This window comes from Eumetopias jubatus, unplaced genomic scaffold, assembly GCF_037043125.1.
Source record: "Eumetopias jubatus isolate StellerSeaLion01/CBP00866 unplaced genomic scaffold, mEumJub1_p1.0 scaffold_14, whole genome shotgun sequence".
In the NCBI taxonomy this organism is placed as follows: Eukaryota; Metazoa; Chordata; class Mammalia; order Carnivora; family Otariidae; genus Eumetopias; species Eumetopias jubatus.
In genome coordinates, this window is record NW_028274820.1 from 40,376,802 (window position 1) to 40,395,009 (window position 18,208).

At 37.8% G+C, this 18,208-nt stretch overlaps 1 protein-coding gene across 5 annotated transcripts in view; it reads left to right on the forward strand.

The window, feature by feature from the left end:
- The first annotated feature begins 316 nt into the window (after positions 1-316).
- The window catches only part of DYNC1I1 (dynein cytoplasmic 1 intermediate chain 1), a 272,515-nt gene continuing 254,623 nt past the window's right edge, over positions 317-18,208 (forward strand). For 3 of the 5 annotated variants that reach the window (XM_088018701.1, XM_028118650.1, XM_028118661.1), the window contains exons 1-3: positions 317-424; positions 7,012-7,126; positions 9,894-10,035. In XM_088018701.1, coding sequence (XP_087874827.1) covers positions 317-424; positions 7,012-7,126; positions 9,894-10,035 — 365 coding nt within the window. The remainder of the gene's footprint in view (positions 425-7,011; positions 7,127-9,893; positions 10,036-18,208) is intronic. The other 2 variants (XM_028118678.1, XM_028118697.1) reach the window with 1 other exon arrangement.

Genomic DNA, 18,208 nt, shown 5'->3' on the forward strand with positions numbered 1-18,208 from the left:
TTTGTTTATTTGTTAAGAAACTTGCACAGAAAATGTCTTGCTTATTCTGAAGTTGCTATAATCCTTCCCACCAGCAGAGCCTATATCATTGTATTGCTTCAAATATTTATGAATACATAAAAAGGAAAGTATTTATGTAGTGTGAGACCAGACCTAACTCAATTTGTTTCTTTGATTCTTCAGCATAGGCTAAGTAATACAACCTGTGATGGTAAAAAGTCGTACTTTCAAGGTTTGAATGATTTTTTGCAGTGATAATACAGAAAATTTATTTTTATGTATTCACATTTTTTTCTTTTCCTCCAAGGAAACCAACATGTCTGACAAAAGTGACTTAAAAGCTGAGCTAGAGCGCAAAAAACAGCGCTTAGCACAGATAAGAGAAGAGAAGAAACGGAAGGAAGAGGAGAGGAAAAAGAAAGAGGTAAATCCTGGGTATTGGGGTGTTTCAGGGAACAAAGAAAATCACTTGATTCTGAGGGGCTGGCCAAATGGATGAAGAGGATGCTCTAGAAGAATCCTTCTATGATTTCTGAATAAAATGAGTGGGTATCTACATACTCAGACTCCTAAGGTCATTGTCACCTGCTATGTGCTGGTCAAGCACCAACCATGGTCCAGAGGTCCCCAAGCCCCAGGTTCACCCCAGACGTGCACAGAGACCTGAAAGTGGTCTGTGAAATGTCTGTTGTTAGATATTTCTTAACCTTTCTGAATCCCAGTTTTCTATCCTTAAAATGAGAATAGTAATACATTTTCTGTGGGGTTGTGAGAATTAAAAGAGTTAATCTTCTAAAGCACTTAGTAGTAACCAGGCTCTACTTAGTGTTTAATATGTGTTAGTTTTAAGAAAAAAATTTTTAAAAACTACCAGGTAGAACATTTTAGGAGAAAAATAGAAAAATGATGCCAGTGGATTTCCATGGTTTCTTAAGGAGTATGTGTTTTTCAGGGTAAAACAAGGATTGTAGGTCTGACAGAAGGAAAGCTGCATTTCCCTCCCTTGGCAAGAGGGTAGATAGTATAGTAATAGACTCTGCTCCATGGACATAGAATTATGACATATTAAGGCTCGAAGAGATTTCAGAGACCTTCTACTGAAACCCTTCTTTATGCCAACAAAGCAGCAGAAACCCAGAGGCGAAATGTAGCTTTTCTGTCTGTCACACCCAGAATCCGGGGTTCCCTTCCCAGTTCCATGTGTCGCTGGCATATCATGTTTTCTTCTACTATCTCAATCCAACGGATAATTTATTTTTAATTCTCCAGTTTGCCATGGTCATGGAGAAATAGCCCACGTCTTGGACAAAAGAACCAGGTGCCAAAGATAGTTTTGAATAGCTTTCTGAGAAGGCAACTTTATATAGTGTGATACACTTGTGTGTCTAGAAACCAGAGCTGCTTCCATACTCAGAGTTTTTCTGTAAGGAAAAAGAAAATGTGTTTTGATGCCTTCCAATCTAAATAAGTATTTTTTCATAAAATAAGCCTGGGAGACCAAGGTAACAGATTTATAACAATTATTTTCCAACAAAGTAAAACATAATTGCAGTTGCGTTTTAGCCTTCTGGCATCTCACATCTCTCTGTTCCATTACACTTTGATTGATGCCCTGGTTTATTTTGTCCTTGACAGTGCGCATAGCATTTTTCTCTTGGAGATCTTTGCTGTTACATATGCAGTCTTTGAGTGAAGCAGAGGTGAGAATTGACAAGGAATGGCTATTCATTTCCATGCAAAGCCAAAAAAAGCATTAGGTTATTATGCTTCCTTTCCTTCAAATGTCAATGCTTACTGTAGTTTTAAAGCACCTGTTATCCTTTACTAATAACCAGTTTCCTTTTAAAATGACATTCTAATATCCAACTTGAATTTCATAGAATTACTACAAAATGTGATGTGGTATGGGAAATCTGGTTCCAAATTATTCTGTCTGCTTCATCTTTGTTATTTTACACATTTGGGGGGAAATTACAGGCAAACAAGACTGATTGAAACAGGCCACCCTTTTTGTTTCTGTCCCAAGCAGCTTTGTCTGATGGAGACTCGGTTTGTTACACAACAGATGGAGCCTTGGGAGACAGGCAGTGGCAGGTGGTGGGGAGCTTGTTATACCTGAACTCTACATATTCCTGGGTATGGAATTAAAGTCACATAGTCTGTTTCCTCATTTCCACAGGTTGAAGCCTGTGATGTCCTGACCTTGCTCCAGGGACTCCTGTGGCAATTCAGAGCCCTCCTTTTCCATCCCAAAGTTTTTAATTCGAAAGATCCCAATGGGGCCAGACTTTGGGCTTCACTGGACTATACCATCTTTAAAGCCTGTCCTGTCCCTCAGCAACCTATTTACCCCTGCAACAGATCTTTCCTTCAGTCGAAGTACCTTTTGTAGACTCTGATGACTTGGTTTGTCTGAGCAGACAGTGCTGTAAGACAGAGGCAGTAAAGCTCAGTGGTTATGCACAGAGGCTTTTGAGTTGAATGCATCTGGGAAACCTGGCTCTGCCCTTCACAGAATGGCCTTGAGGGAGTATGGGACCTTTCTGACCCTGTTCTCCCTTTTGTAAAATGAGAAGAGATCAGTGCCTACCTCAAAGAGTTCTGTGAGGATATGAGGAGATACTGGAGAGCAGTGAAAGGCACAGAGGACCTGGTCAGTAAGAAATGGCCGTTCTTCCACTCCTGAGATTGGCTACCAGAATAGGAGAATGCCGCCCATACAGTTGGTGGCTACATTTATCAGGACCCTGCTGATGAGGCCATCTTCCAAAAAATGCCCCATTATTGGAAGGGTCTTATAATTCAAGGCTTCTACTTTCCTGGAATTAGAGCATTTTGTAGCTGCAAGAAACCTGGAAGTGATTTATTCTGATCCTTTTTTTTTTTTCCCCAAATGAAGAGACTGGGCCCCAGAAGTCCAAGTCTTAGAAGTAGCCCCCTTATCGTCAGTCTCAGCAAGGATCCCCTCTTCCACCCCATGGTCCCAAACAGAAGCCTGGGGTCATTCTTTTATTACCCCTTCTCCAACTTGTAGTGGTCATCGGATCCTGGACAGGATTCTTTTTCCTTCCCCACCTCCTTTCTCCCTAAATCCACATTCCAGCCAGTCTCAGCTATGTACATACCACCCATGGGCCACACTCTCTCTTGACAGAATTTGTGAATATTCTCCTCTGCTTGTACCATTCTCCTACTTCTCCCTGTTGTCCTTCACCTGGCTGTTAACTACATGTCTTTCCGTTCTCACCTCAAATGTCACTTCCTCCAGAAAGCCTTCTCTGTTAACCCCCCCGCCCCCCATCCATGACTAGTTAATACTGCCCCTATCCTTGACCTTATCAAACCATTTAGCACAGAGCATTATATTTGCATCTTCCCTTGTCTTTCTCTCCCAATAGAGTGCAGGCTTTTGAGAACAGGGCTGGTGTTTTTCATCGAGTCAATGTCTAGCACAGATTGGGCCACGTAGTAGGACTTCAGTAAAGGATTATAGGGTGAGTGCATGAATGAACACACAAACTAGTTATCACTAGTCTGGGATGCTGCTCACAGACACCCTTTCCAGACGTCTGGAATTCTTTCCTGCAGATATCCTTGGAAATTCTAATCTCGAGTCTATGGAATGTTCCAGTCAACTGTCACTCCTGAGTTTAAGATTTTCTAGTTTTTGTGGTGTTTGTAGAGAGTTAGAAATAGCCTTAATCTTACAGGTTTGACTTTTAACTCTATTTAGGCTTATAATTTAAATAAAGCAAATTTAGAATAGAAAGGGACCAAAATGCTCTTTAATGCTAATCTGTGTGACTATTTTTACCATGAGTGAAAACTGGTGTGAATTAGGGCCACCCAGGTCGATTATCTCCACCAAATCTGGAAAACTGTACATCTATAAAATCACCACTCTCTGCTTCTTTGGATATCGGCTGCTTTCTTGGTTGTGGTATCATGGATGAAATCTGATTTTAAAATAAATATAGTGCCTACTATTTAAGATTCAGAGTCAATTTCAGGAAAAATTGGCTTTAATGCCATGAGGTGTGCTTAATGGGGCCACCCTGAAGTTTCGTCATGTCCTTGCCCCTCTGCTGAATTGCTGTAAGGTAGGACAGACAGAGGTTTCCTGGCCTATCCTCCCTTGTTCCTCTAATAACTATGGAGCTGTCTTTGAAAAACTGACAATTCTCAGCTGACAAATTTTCTTTCTTTGATTTTCCTCTCTGGGTCTCAGCTGTGATTACTTTTCACAAAAAGAAATACCATTTTCTGGGAAAGACACCTAGCACATTTTTTAATTGCTAGCACTGCAAAACCACTCCTGTTGAGTCTTTAAAATAGATCAGGATTCTGTAGTAATTACATGGGGAAAATCAAAACTTTCATGACTAGCGCACTTAGTATAGCTAACTGCCTTGGATAAAGTAACTATTTAGTTTAAGGTGCTAATGGTAACAGATAGGAATTGTCTTAATTTCCAGTAAGCTCCAGTTACCTAATTTTGCATTTTTCATGGTCATCTTTGAGTGCTGATAGCTTGCTTAAGCTTCTGTTACATCTAGGTGGACACTTAACCTTATTCATATTTGTCATTATATTGCCTCTTAAGAATTAAGGAAGGTGGAGGGTAGGGAATGAGTTGTAGAGGTACGTTATAAGAAAAGGAGTGAAATTTTGGAGGTGGAGTTCAGATGTACTGTTATTGCAGTGTATGCAGTATAGTTCTGCATGTTGACGTGTGAATTACCCTCTTGTGTGTTTCTTGAGTGCTTAATGATTAGTTAGAATACATTAAAAAAAATTCTGTGCTTCTCTGCATAGGTTATACATGACAGAAAGTTAGAGATAATATGTCCTATGTTTATTGGAAAGGAAAGGACAAGGCAAATCTTGTTCTGTTTGCTCTGTTTAAGCTCCATTAGAACCTCTCAGTTTCATTAACCCCGGCATTCTATCGTCCTTTACTACATTTTTGTTGAAAGAATGAGGCAAGGTTAACGAATCTTTTTGTTGCTAGGATATAGAAATGGCTTTGTTATGAGCACTGGGTGACTGGAAGTTTAGAGGACTCCTTCTAACAGTGGTGCTGTAAAGGGGCTTGCTGACTGGTGTGCAATTGGTAGAAATTGGCCTGAAGGATGTATAATTCTGAAATTCCATAGTCGTAGAATAACAGTGACCTAAGACAGATATTAGTTCATTTATTCAATAGGTTTTTTTATTGAGCATCTAATGTGTCAGGCCAGGACCTAGATGTGAGGATATAGTGGTGAGCAGAATAGAACATGTATCTGCCCTCGGTAAAGCTGGGAGTCCAGTTAGGGCTAAACTCTTCACTGTGAAACCATCTTGTTTCTTACTGGCTTCCTAAGACGGATTTTGCTTTTCTAAGTTTTTCCACTTATATTTCAGTAGCTTCGATGGTAATTCCCTTTCTTTAAATTTCCTCCATCCTTCTTTCAACTCTGTGATCTGTGCATGTTGATTTAGATCCTCACCCTGCAAGGTCCTTTTCCTCATCGTAGTTCTGTCTTGGCCTCTGTTGCACGCATACACCTTGGAACTTGCTTCAGTAGTTTAAATGTTAACATTGGAAAACAATGTCAACTTTGCTGTCTTCACAGATAGAGATGAAACTGCCATTCCAGAATTTTGGGTTCCATGAGATATGCCTGAAATCCTCTAGTGCTCTCATTCGCACTCATCAGCTCCCATAATGGCAGTTTTCCCTCTAATGGCAGATAGACTTCAAAAATATGAGAGTGTTCTAAGCCCGAGTCGAATAATAACAGAAATGTCAAGCCCAGCACTACATGCAAAGATGCAGTTTGCTTATGATTAGTGTGTAGGTTATCATCTGGGAGTAAAGCAAAAGTTGCATGAACTTTTTCTACAATGTAAATTACACTTCGGTGCTTTGAAATGTACTCTGCACCCTTGAAGCAGATAATATACCTGTTAGGGTACCTAACTTGGGGAGGAAGGTGTGTCTGGTAACTGGATTATAGGTTTCTGATAAGCTTTAAGACAGCTTCACTTTTGTAAACTCACACAGCTTTGTCCCGAGGTAGCCGCACATCAAATATGATGTTACCATGTTTCAGATGTGGGACAAATGCCTTGTCTTAAGTAGTTAACTGTGTTAGGAAAAAGAGAAGAGACCTGAATGTTTAATGACCCCAGAATCCCACCACTGACATTCTTTAGCTTGTATTTTGACATCACTATTCTGTAAAAACCACAAATGAGGCGTAGGATCTGTCCATGAGAAGCTTACACAGGAGATGTTTGGTTTTTTTGTTGTTTGTTTGTTTTGTTTTTTGACAGGATTTGGGAAAGAAATTTCTAAATGATTTTTTGTTCTATATTTTTCTAAATGATAATTTTCTCCTTTGAGTTAATATGCTTAATGGAAGCCTATGAAACTGGAAATTAAGTAACACATGTCAATATTGCTCACAGGCCTTAATAAACATTCTAGCCTGATTTATTTTAAACCATGGCAAACTTAGATTGCTAATACAAAGAGTATATTTTACAGTTACAGATTTCATAACTAATTTTATTTTTTAGCCAAATCCCAATAATTCTTTGTTTGCATAATTCCAACATGGGGTGTGAATATTACAAACATACACTCATCAAGAACCGATAGTATGTCTTCCCAGAAGGGACAACGATGTTGAAAAAAAACAAAGAGAATTTTCTTAAAAATCCACATCCCAGTCAGAAATATTTAGCCCTGATGGTTTCTTTTAAAACCGGGTGAGAGAAGCTTTCATACCATGTGACAGAGGCAGGGGAAAAAAAAAAAACCTCCAACCAAAAGAGAAATTACCAGGGTAGCAATTATTAAATGGAGCAGTTACAGTGTTTTTTCATCCTTTATACACATGATTATGTCTATTTAGGGCTTTTGTTTGGTCTTCACACATGCATTTACCATTTTCCGTTTGAGCCAGGAAAAGCATACATTTAGCTCTGTTAACTTTTCTTTCTGGCATCTACTCTTTTTAGGCTGATATGCAGCAAAAGAAAGAACCTGTTCAGGATGACTCTGACCTGGATCGCAAACGCAGAGAGACAGAGGCTCTTTTGCAAAGCATTGGTATATCGCCGGAGCCCCCTCTAGGTACTTAAACAGTGTTACTGTTTTCTTAAATTTGTCTTGCATGGGATATACCATGTCCAGCATTTACTATTCTTTTATGTCTCTTTTATTTTTAAGGAAATTCTGTGGCTTATGGTTCAGATGTATTTATTTTTTGATTTGAGGGGGCTGGAAGGAGATGGGGAGACAGATTGTAGAGCTGGTAGCAATTTGCTGCTTATTGACTGATTATATGGTCAACCTTATCTACTGTGGACTAGTAGATTATTTTATACTTGTTAGATGAGTTGCCACATGGTAAATACAAGGAATCTTGGAGTTTTTTTCTTAAATTGTTCTTCATTTTTCATGACTGAATCCCAACGTCTCTCTGCCAACCTAAATACTGTGAATCTGGTTATGAATTTCATAACCACCACAGGCATAGAGTGATGCCATGATGAAAATAGAAAGCTCAGTGGGAAATGTGAAGAAAAACTGAAAATAGTGACAGATTAGCAGCTACTTAACAAGTTTAAATTTATTTGACTCTATTGTAGAACTTGGTTTCACTGCTAATTGGCATTCTCACTACAACACCCCTCCTCCTACAGCTCATTCAATCGTAGTTAATTGTCCATGATCTCATTTTGTCACTAGGGTTTGGATATTGAACTATTTGTTCCATTTGTGTTAGAGGTAAACCTCTACATGTGTTTATTCTGTCACTTACCTATATATCTCTCATGTGATAATTTATTTTATTTTTCTTTATCCATTTGCTTTCCATACATTTCAGGGTAATCCTAGGGTGTCTGTAAGACTACGTAATACCCAATATAGTTAAAAAAAAAAAAAAAAGAAGGAAAGAAACTTTAAAAATAATGCATATAAGACAATGCAGTATCAGGTCTCCATTTCAAAATGTTTTTTTTCCTTCAAATCCCATCATTGGCTTTTATATTAAAATAAATTTTCATTTATTTCCATAGTTACTTAAACTAAGAATAAAAGTTATCCCATGTATGACAAAATGACAAGTATTTTATTAACATAAATTTTAAAAAGCAATATATAATAAACCTATAAATTATTAAGTATTGCTGGATATAATTTAATATATACACACACCTAAACCACCATAAAAAAGCATTTTATACTAAACCTCAGTTTGTATTAGGTAAAATCATATGTCTCACAATGATAGAAGAAGAAATGTAAAAATAAAGCAGCCTGGCATTTTCCTTTGTTTCAAAAGAGATTTTTAAATTACTATTAAATTAGGATGTTGATTAATCTGTTTAGCTTCTTTATGGTGTGGAAGATGTAATCTGTGGGATATTTGACTGATGGACCTTCTTTGAGGAGCTGATAGACTTTTTAATACTTAGTTGACCTGTGGCATAATTTAGACACTTTGCAATAATCCATTATAGTTTTGCCTCAGAATAGCCTTTGAAGTTCTGTTGCAATGTGAACACTGGTCAAACACCAGAGTAGTATGTTCTGTTTTCCTCTCTTCTACATAAAGCCAGCAATTAAACTTTCAGAACAAAACAGTTACATATCTCTGAACCCTGACCACCATGACCAAATTCTGAGCTACCCCTGCATTCTTGCGAGGGCACCTGGCCAGAGTAGAGCCCATTTTCAATTTTCATCCATCTCTCCATCTTACCCTCTGACTTCCTGCAGCAGGTAATAAGTGAATTAATTGTGGGACCACATGAAATTCCTAGTTTCTTGACAGATCCGCCATTGTGTTCTAGGATTTGGACAAAATAGTTAAACCCTTTACTCTATTAAATAAAAGGAAATTGCACATGATTGAAACCAAATGGGAGTCCACGCTTATGTATTGAAGTTCCTCTCCGCCCATATGGCTTCTTTGGCATGTGTGATATTGAGAACCCATTGAATTCATCTGGCCTGAAGCCATCTTGGCTATTCGGTGCAGCTTCTATCTGAAGGACATTTGGCTTGTACCTGAAGATAGAGAAAAGGAAAATACATTTGCATTTCCTTTAGCTTTTTTCTTTTATTATCCTTGCTCTCACATGGTCAGCTTGCCCTGACCTCCCTCATTGAGCTTCTCTCTCCTGTCTTTGGAATGGCAGTTTACTTATGTGCCGGGGGGCTGTGCCTTCCAGGGCTGCCGGAGGCAAAGGAAAACAAGTTCCAAACCCAGTAAACAATACAATGGGACGAAACTATTAATTAAATGTAAAAATAAAGCAGCCTGGCATTTTCCTTTGTTTCAAAAGAGATTTTTAAATTACTAGGTTCACTGTTTAGCCTTTCTGTATTTGTCACTTAGTCTCTCAGAGACAGTGCAGTTTGTATTCTGTGGAGAATGGATTACCCTCCAAAGCAGACATCCAACAGCCTTGACTGACTCTCCTTGGCCATTTAAAATTACTCAGAATTACTTATTTCATAATCTTTCAAAGTTTTATAGACACCCATTTTATTTTTTTAATAGGTCACATCTATGCTAACAAAATAAAGTGGAGAATTGGAATTATCCAGATAGTTCACCCTAGAGAGATATTTGACTTGAAATATCTGGATAGCTGTTTTGATTCTCCATTTCACTTTGTTAAGATGGACATGGCCTTAGAATCCCTAAGATAATTTTGTCTAAATTCATTTCAAATTTTAATTTCTAAAATATGAAAAATTCACTTGACTTTCTTCCTTTTCTTTCCTTTTTTTTTTTTCCTTTATCCCATCTTAATCTCTCCTGGCCATACAACCACTTTAATTTGGGCCCATTTGTTTTGATCTGTCTGACACTGCTCTTCCCCAGTGCAGTCGCTGCATTTTTTAACATGGGATACCTGTTATTTTCATTATTTAGTCCCAACCCCTATGTCTCCCTCCTCGAAATCAGTGAGCACTCCTAGTGAAGCTGGAAGCCAAGACTCAGGAGACCTGGGACCACTAACAAGGTAAGAAATGTCCCTTTACAAAGGCCACAGTGGATGTCAATAATATTAGAAAACAGAGACCTAAGAAACCAACGCCACTCTGTGGTGCGCTGTTAAGTGTCCGCGCATCTGCAGGGTATACTCAGCCAGTTTACGTTTAAGTTGATGGTGGCTTGCTATTTTAGTGGCATAGAAATTATTTTGAACTAGAAATGATAAACTTCTATGCTTCCTTGAGTGGGCTAATTGAGCACCATGTGTCTTGTTTGACAAACAGAAACACATCCATTAGCTTTGGCTTAAAAAAAAAAAAAAAGAGAAGGACCAAAGGCAAATGGAATATATATCCAGCTTCTCATTATTCTACTTTAGTTTTTGTTTCCATGGGAATTTTTGTGAAGAGAGCACTGAGATGTTCTAACCCTAAATTTAATTTTTTAAGCATGTTTTTATTGGCTTAAAAGAGTTGACTAATTTGAGAACTCGGTCCCCAAAGTGTTTTTATTATCATTACTAATTTTTATTATCATCAGGGTTGACTGTTCTGTTTTGAGTCAACTGCCAAATTTTTATTACACTATATATACTCAAAGGATTATGAAACTTCTGAAAGTGAATATATAGACATTTTCTAATTTGACCACTGAAGGGGTATCCAAAAGGTAAAGATGTGAAGAGGGAAAAGAGAAGTCTCATTAGTATGTATAGAGTCATGGTAACTTCCTTAATCCAGTTGCCTTTGGTAGGATTCCCACATGCTGGTGTACATAGGCAGGTGATATAAATGAGTGGGGTGTGAGATCCTGTGGCAACTGGTTAGGAAGCGCCCTTTTAAAAAGGCCAGATGGTCTCCTCACAGCTCAGGCTGGTTGAGCTCATGTGGGAATATGCACCCAATTTTTCCAGATCTTTCAGTTTTTCTTGAGAAGCTAAAAATTCAAGTATTTATGCAACAATCTCCTAAATGTTAAATGTGAATGGCTTTGTTAAAGTAACTGTGGGCCAGGTTTTGCCGGTGGGCTGGCAATTTGTGACCTCTGTCTTTGACTCTTAATTAAAAAAATAAATCATAAAATACTTTACTAAAACTTCAAATGAAAGAAGAAACAATCATCCACTATACTACTGTTCTAACAAATGAGCCTTTGCCTTGTCTATATACCTTTCAATCCTTGTGCACCTGTGTACATTTCTTGCTACTATGTATGTTACTGGATGAGAGGTATAAAATTTTGCATTTTTATTTTTCCATTTAACACATTATCATCATAAGCATTATCTTTTGAAAGTACATTGTGTCCATATAGGCCTAGGAAATTTTGGTGGAGAAAAAGATGGAAATCAGAATAGTATTAGCCTGAGCTGTAGGGTGTTAGTGGTGTGTGTGTGTGTGTTTCTTTTTTTCTTTCTGAAACCAACATGTAAGACTGGAATTGTCTCACTCATTTTGGCATGTTTCAGAATTGAGTATTTTCTTTTAATAGGGCATTTGGAAACCAGTGGACGCTGCTTTCAATGTGGGAAGAATGGAAGTAGAGGTTTTTGTGGGTACCAGGCTGGTTTATTTTAGCAAATCGCCTTTTGATTTGGGGGCAGCACACATCTTCTCTCATCTTTTGCTTTGAACACATCAAAAGGTCTTTGAGGGGAGGAAAAAAAGTAACAACACGGTTATGTAAGATCTAACATTTGTACAAGAGCTGACACAATATAATTACATTCCATAGGGGGTCCACTGACCTATCATTAAGGTAATATATTTGCCTGTTTCTACACAACGATGGTGTTGTGTCATGAATGCTTCGCTTCAAGGGGTGTAGTTGGCAGCATTAAATTCTATTACTGACTTCACAGTTGATGAGAACTTTTGAAAACTTTCTAGAGAAAGCTGACCTATGCTCTTAGCTCTCTGGGGACAGCAGCAAATATTTCTTCTCCAGAACATCACTCTTCATTTCTTCACCCTCTTATATGATTTTTTTTTAACTTAATGAATCACTTTGGAAGAGGTGAATCACAAATTCCAAAGAACTTCAATTCCTGATAGGAACGTTCTGGCAAGGGCAACAGGAAGCCAATGACCAAATCCCTTGTTGAGCACAGGTTTCAGAGGAATGCAAGAAAAATGGTACTGGAGAATTAATGATTCTCAGAAAAACTGAGCACAAATTTGCCTCAGGAGAAGACATTAGGAATAGCTAAGTAAATCTTGCCCTTATTTTGGACTAAGGAAAATGCCATGTAAATTTATGTTTTTGCTTCCATAAATAGATATGAGAGTTAAATTTCAGAAGAACATTATACTTCAGCTTTTAAAATTCCACTTGAAATATCTTTTTCTGTAGAAGAAACATCTTTGAAAACAATTACTATTAACTTTAACACTTCATAAAACATGAGACTGGGAAAAGAGCTTGGTAAATCCTGAGAGTACAGTTCTGTAGTCACAAATTTGCCGATGTAGGAATTTGGGCTCTTTGAAAAGTGGAAAATCTTTCAGAAGATAACTCAGAAATCAAATGAACACATCTGGTCCTACGAAAAGGTGCACATACATTCTGTCATCCATGTGCTAGAATCTCAAACCAAAAGTAAAATTTTCTGTACAGAGCCAGAATTGACAAACATTTCTTATGCAACCCCCGTGAGTGGTTAATTTGCAAATTGGCACACTTAATATACCCTGTTATACTAAAAAGGTTAAAACAGGGCTTTAACAAAATCAAGTACAACAAAAATTCCTTTTATTGATTTTTAAGAGCAGTTGAGTTAATGTTTTAAAGTGAATAGAAAGTAGAACTATATAATCATTTTTCAATTATACTAGTGTGATTTAATTTTAACTTATAGAGTCACAATTTGTTTTGCAATTTCTGCTTCTGTTGCCATCGCCTGCTTCTCATTTACAACTTACATTTGTGGCATTTGTCTCTTTCTCTTAATTTTGGTAGAAGCAATTAATCATTGCTCAGTTAATTAGATATAAAAAATCAATTTTATTAATAAAACATTTGAAAGCCTAGTTTTACTTATAAACATAGATTTAAAAATCCTGAATATACTATATGCAACTGAAATCCAACACAATATTAAGAAGGTACTATGCTATGATTGTTTAGGATTGATTAAAAAATTCAAGGATATTTTAGTATAGGAAAAGGTGTTACTGTAATTCAGCATATAAAAAAGGTCCAAAAAGGAAAAGTGATCATTGTAGTATATAGTTAAATGATACTTGAGAAATTTAAATACCTATTTCCATATTTTAAAACTTTTAAAAATATTAAGAATAAAAATATTTTTTCTCAAAATGATTAGAAATATTAATCTGAGACCAACAGCCTACATCTCTTATACACAAGAGTGAAGCGTTCAATACTGTATAGCCTCTTAAAGAAGAATGACTTATGTTTAGTTGAATACATACCTCTCTTCCTTAGGAGATGGCAAGTTTCTTGAGGTCAGGGAGTAAGTGATATTTGAGATTGTATTCATATAGTGAGTTTTTGATAAATGTTGGTTGAATGAATCAATTATTATCCTAGTTTTTACAGATGAGAACACTGTGGCACAGAGAAAACGAGTGATTTTTGAAGTTCACACAGAATATAGCTACAGTGCTAGGTTTTAACCTAGACAGACTGATAGAAATTTTCACAATCTATACCACTACCCTACATGATCTCTGACACAATTGATATAAGTGATATACATGACTTACCCCAAAAGATTATTATTAGGATTAAATAAATTAAGATCTGTAAACACTTAGAAAAGAATCTGGGGTATATTAACTATATGTGAGTTTTAGCTCTTATTGTTGGTTTTTTTTTCCACAATTTATTAGTCACATTTTTCCAATGGAAAGAGATCTTTTTTTAGATTCTCTCATAAAATATGTTGGTGTCATTTTCAAGTTTAATAATGCTCTATCTTCATCCAAGTAATTATGTGAAAATGTTGAACATGACAAGGCCAGGGACAGATTGTAGTCCGTGTCCCTGGAGACCACTTTCTGGGTTGCCCAACTCTTAATGCCTAACCTTCATATATTGCACCAGAAACGATTATCTAGGTGATAATAATCATTCGCCCACATTTATTCTTCTCATTCCCATGAATGACTCACCGAGGGCTTTGCACTAGGGCCCTTCTCATGTTTAGCCAAGATTCCTTAGGCTTCTCAGTGATAAAGCTAAATTGGAGGCCGTACTAGCCTGCACAAATCAGGGAAAGTGTGTTGACCTTCACCAGGCCACCAGTGTGGAGGCAACACCCTGTCCCAAACCTGATTCAATGAAGAAAATATTCAAAACGATTTAAAAAATAAAGCATGTGTTAATTTGATAACATATTGTACAATCTACTGTTACAATAGGAGCACCCATCCCGTAACATCTTTAACAAATAGTCAGAAGGGGAGGTTACTGATGTTTGTCCGTGGTGAGAAGTAGCATGGGGGATGAGGGTAGTAACAGAAGTAATTTCTATCTTCTTTTTTGACCATCTGGTCTTAACACCTTACTAAGTTCTACTTTCTAATTAGGACATTCAAATTCCCCTCACATTTTATTTTTAATCTCTTATTATTATGGAAACAACATCAGTGCATTTTATACAATTAGAACATATGGACAAGCAAAAACTAGAGAAAAATCATATTCCTGCGACCAGTGGTTAACACTCTTAACACCTTAGTCTGTATTCCTTCACACAATGTATATGTCATTGTATATATGATAAATGATGTCATTATACAAGCTGTTGAACTTGCTTTTCTAATCAAGTGTCGTTTTTCCATTTCAATACATTTTAATCTTAATGTCTACACTATTTTCAGCTTTCCCCAATTGCTCCCCACATAATCCTATGGTATTTAAAATAGATCCCCGATCCTCCCAGCGATCAGTATCTATTAACCAAAACTCTTATATCCACAGATTTTCTCTAGGGAGGTAAGGCCCCTCCCAAGGGGTCCTCAGTGTAGTAGCAGCAGCAGAAATGTCTTGTGAAGCACTTAATGGGAAAACAAAGGAACCAAGGTCATTCAGGCTTTCCGCCTCCTGTGCACTCCACATTAGAATTCAGGACCGAGGAGCAGATATCCACAGACCCTGTGCTGTTCAATTTAAACGTTAGGCTTCTATATAGTAAATATTAAATTTCATGTTGACAGGATACTTTGGTAAAATTTAGATATTTGATAAACTCTGTCTTTCCCTGATCTACCTTCTCATTAACACTTAAGGAAATTAGAATAATTTGTTTGTAGTCAAGCTCTGTGGGCAGCACCTGGTTATTGCTTTCTTTTCTCCGTGATTTCAAGAGAGGAAAATGTACTAAGAGACAACACCAGCTTAATGCCCAACATAAAACCCTCAGGACTTTCATTTTTATCCACAATTGGATTTCATAGGGTTCTCTTGCACCACATAAGCCCCGAAGGATTTTTGATCCATTTTTGGTGAAAACATCACCATCTTTTAAGGAGCTCTGATGAATCAGAGGCTAAAGGGAAGATATTAAGGTTTTGGGAAAGGTGAAAAAGTACAATAACATAATGTAAAACCTTGGAGGTCATTTAATAAGCCCATGAAATTTTGTATATACAAATTTTTAAAAAATTATCATTATGTAAAGAGAAATTGATAGATTGCCACCGGTTAATTGCCCTTCAGGGAGACCAATATCACAGATTACAAGGCTGGTTAATAGTCTCCTTGGAAATTAGATTAAAAGGCACACTATAGGATTTTCTTTCTGTTGTAGCTCATTAACTGATTGAACATTTTTGATATCTTATTCATCTGTCTTCAGGAGGGTTAACTGTAAAAGTATCTGCATATGGCTACAGTGACCCAATAAACAAGGGGTTGCTGAGCCTTCTTGTAGAAAAACTGCTTGCTTGACAGCAGATCCTCTGGGAAAGATTTGGGGAAAACATGTCCTCTATGATGGGAAGTCTTAGGTTTCTCTTTGGCTCCAGTTCAGATAGTGTTCGTGCACGGCTTAGCGTGGCTGGTCGTGGAGCTCCATGTTAGGGCTCAGATGTTACTCAACAGCGGGAAGATTCCCACACAGTAAATTAAGAAAAATTTTTTTAAAGACCCCAATATAAGTATGGCACTATTCTAGTTTTATTTCTGACATCAGAAGATCTTTATCATCATCATTGCCCGTCCTAAGTAAGGAAGTAATTGAGGTTTGGAAGTAAAATATTAGCTTGTTATTTAAACGCCATCCTTAATTAATTGACATCATGTAAATGACAGTGACAGATTGATAGGACAGATTTTTAAATGTCCTTATTAGTCAGTGGATTACCTTTGGAAATGGCACTTAGGAACATAAGGGTTTGGAGGTAACACCGACTGGAGACTTTCTGTTTGGCATTCTGCTCACACGGGCCCAAACTGTTTTCTTTATCTGATTAGTCACTAGTGACTTGGTTGATGGAGAAGACACATGGAACCAGTGTTCAGAGACCCTGGGATTCTGGAAGTTTGGTATTCGGCCCTCAAGCTGTCTCTCCACCTTAGAGAGAGAGGAAAGAATGTGAGGAGCTGAGTGTCAGTGTGGTTGCTTTAAGGATGAAATAAAGTTGCTGAGCTCATTTCATAGAGAAGATGGCTGGACTTTCTTCTCAGCACAAATCTCAGGTTGGGGGAGATGAAGGGTTTTAGGCCAGGCATTCCCCGATTGATTCTCTCATTTTTTAGTAAAATGAAAGTAAAAACTGTTTCTTTGGGAATCAGCTTGCCCTCAGCCTTCATGCTCATCAGCAGAAACGGCAACTAAAGAACATTCCTTTGTTTCTTCATTTATCCACTCACTAAATAGTTGAGGATTTATTGTGTGAAAGACACAGTAAATGTTAGACCTGCAAGGAATATAAAGATAAGGAATTCTTCTCACTTCTAAAGGGCCTGCTTCCAGTAAATTGACAGATTTAATTTGAAACCATCTAAGGAAATGTTGCTATGTAATTACAGCTCTCAAATATTTGTACTCATAGAGATGAGCAATAATGTCATAAACCATTATTCCCAAATCATGTGTAATTAATTTGTAGTATATTCATTTGGGACAAGTGGTTCTGGTTCATTACTACCCTACGTAGAGCCTTGACACATATTAGGTACTTGGTAAATATTTATTGACGTGTGTGTGTGTGTGTGCGCGCGCGCACGCACGTGCACAGCTTATAAAACATTGAGTGGGAGGGGTGCAGGATGAGTAGAGGTTGAAGACAGAGCTAAAAGGAGGATAGCTCAAGGTTGCTGGTCAAGTTGCCCGAAGGTGGACTTTGCTGAAGGAGAATTCCCAGCAGTGGTTATAGGACTTAGGTATAAGGCAGGGATTTTGTCACGGAACCAAGGCAGAAATCCAGTTACTGGACTCAGGGCAAAAAGTCAGAGTGGGCCCAGCAGTGTGTTTGGCTTGATGCTGAGGTCTTTGGGCTTTGTAACGGTGCTCATTACTTCCTATAGGTCATCCTCAGATTTGGTGTTCAGTCCAGGTTTTGGACTGTAGATTAGCATAGAGAACTACAGAATAAGAGGCCCAAGTATTTCTCTATTCCTGTCCCAGAGAGAGACGAGTTATTTCTGAATGAGGTTATTGAGGACAAATATGTCTCAAGAGCGTGACATTTGAGCTGGGCCTTAAAGAATGCATATGCTTTGGGCAAGTGGAATTGGAAGAAAGAGCATTCCAGATGATGGGAAAGTTGTACACAAAGGAAAAGGCTTGGGAGGTATGGGAGGTAGAATGCATGCATGTGAAGGAGGCTGTAGAGAAAGAGCTGAGTCTGAGACTAGGATGGCCTTTGTGATAATTGCAATCCCTGGCTCCCATACCTGGTGGCTGGTTACTGAATTCACTGGGGAACTTGTTACAAACACAGGTACCTAAACCACAGGCCTAGGTGAGGTCTGGGACGCTAATTTTAGAATGCTTTCAAGGTCTAAGGACTAATGGGGGACTATTGGTCTGATGTAAAGGCCTGAAGGTCTAAACTAGTGTTGTGGGGTGGAAAAGGAAGCAAAAGACATATGAGAAGGGTAAAATGGCTCTGGTGTGCAGATGGGTATGTCCAAAAGGCATATGAAAAAGCAGACTTGGAGCTCAGTGGTGATGAGGACTTTGTGGTTGTTTTTTCCAAAAAATAGACATCTGTGGAGTCACCTAGGGT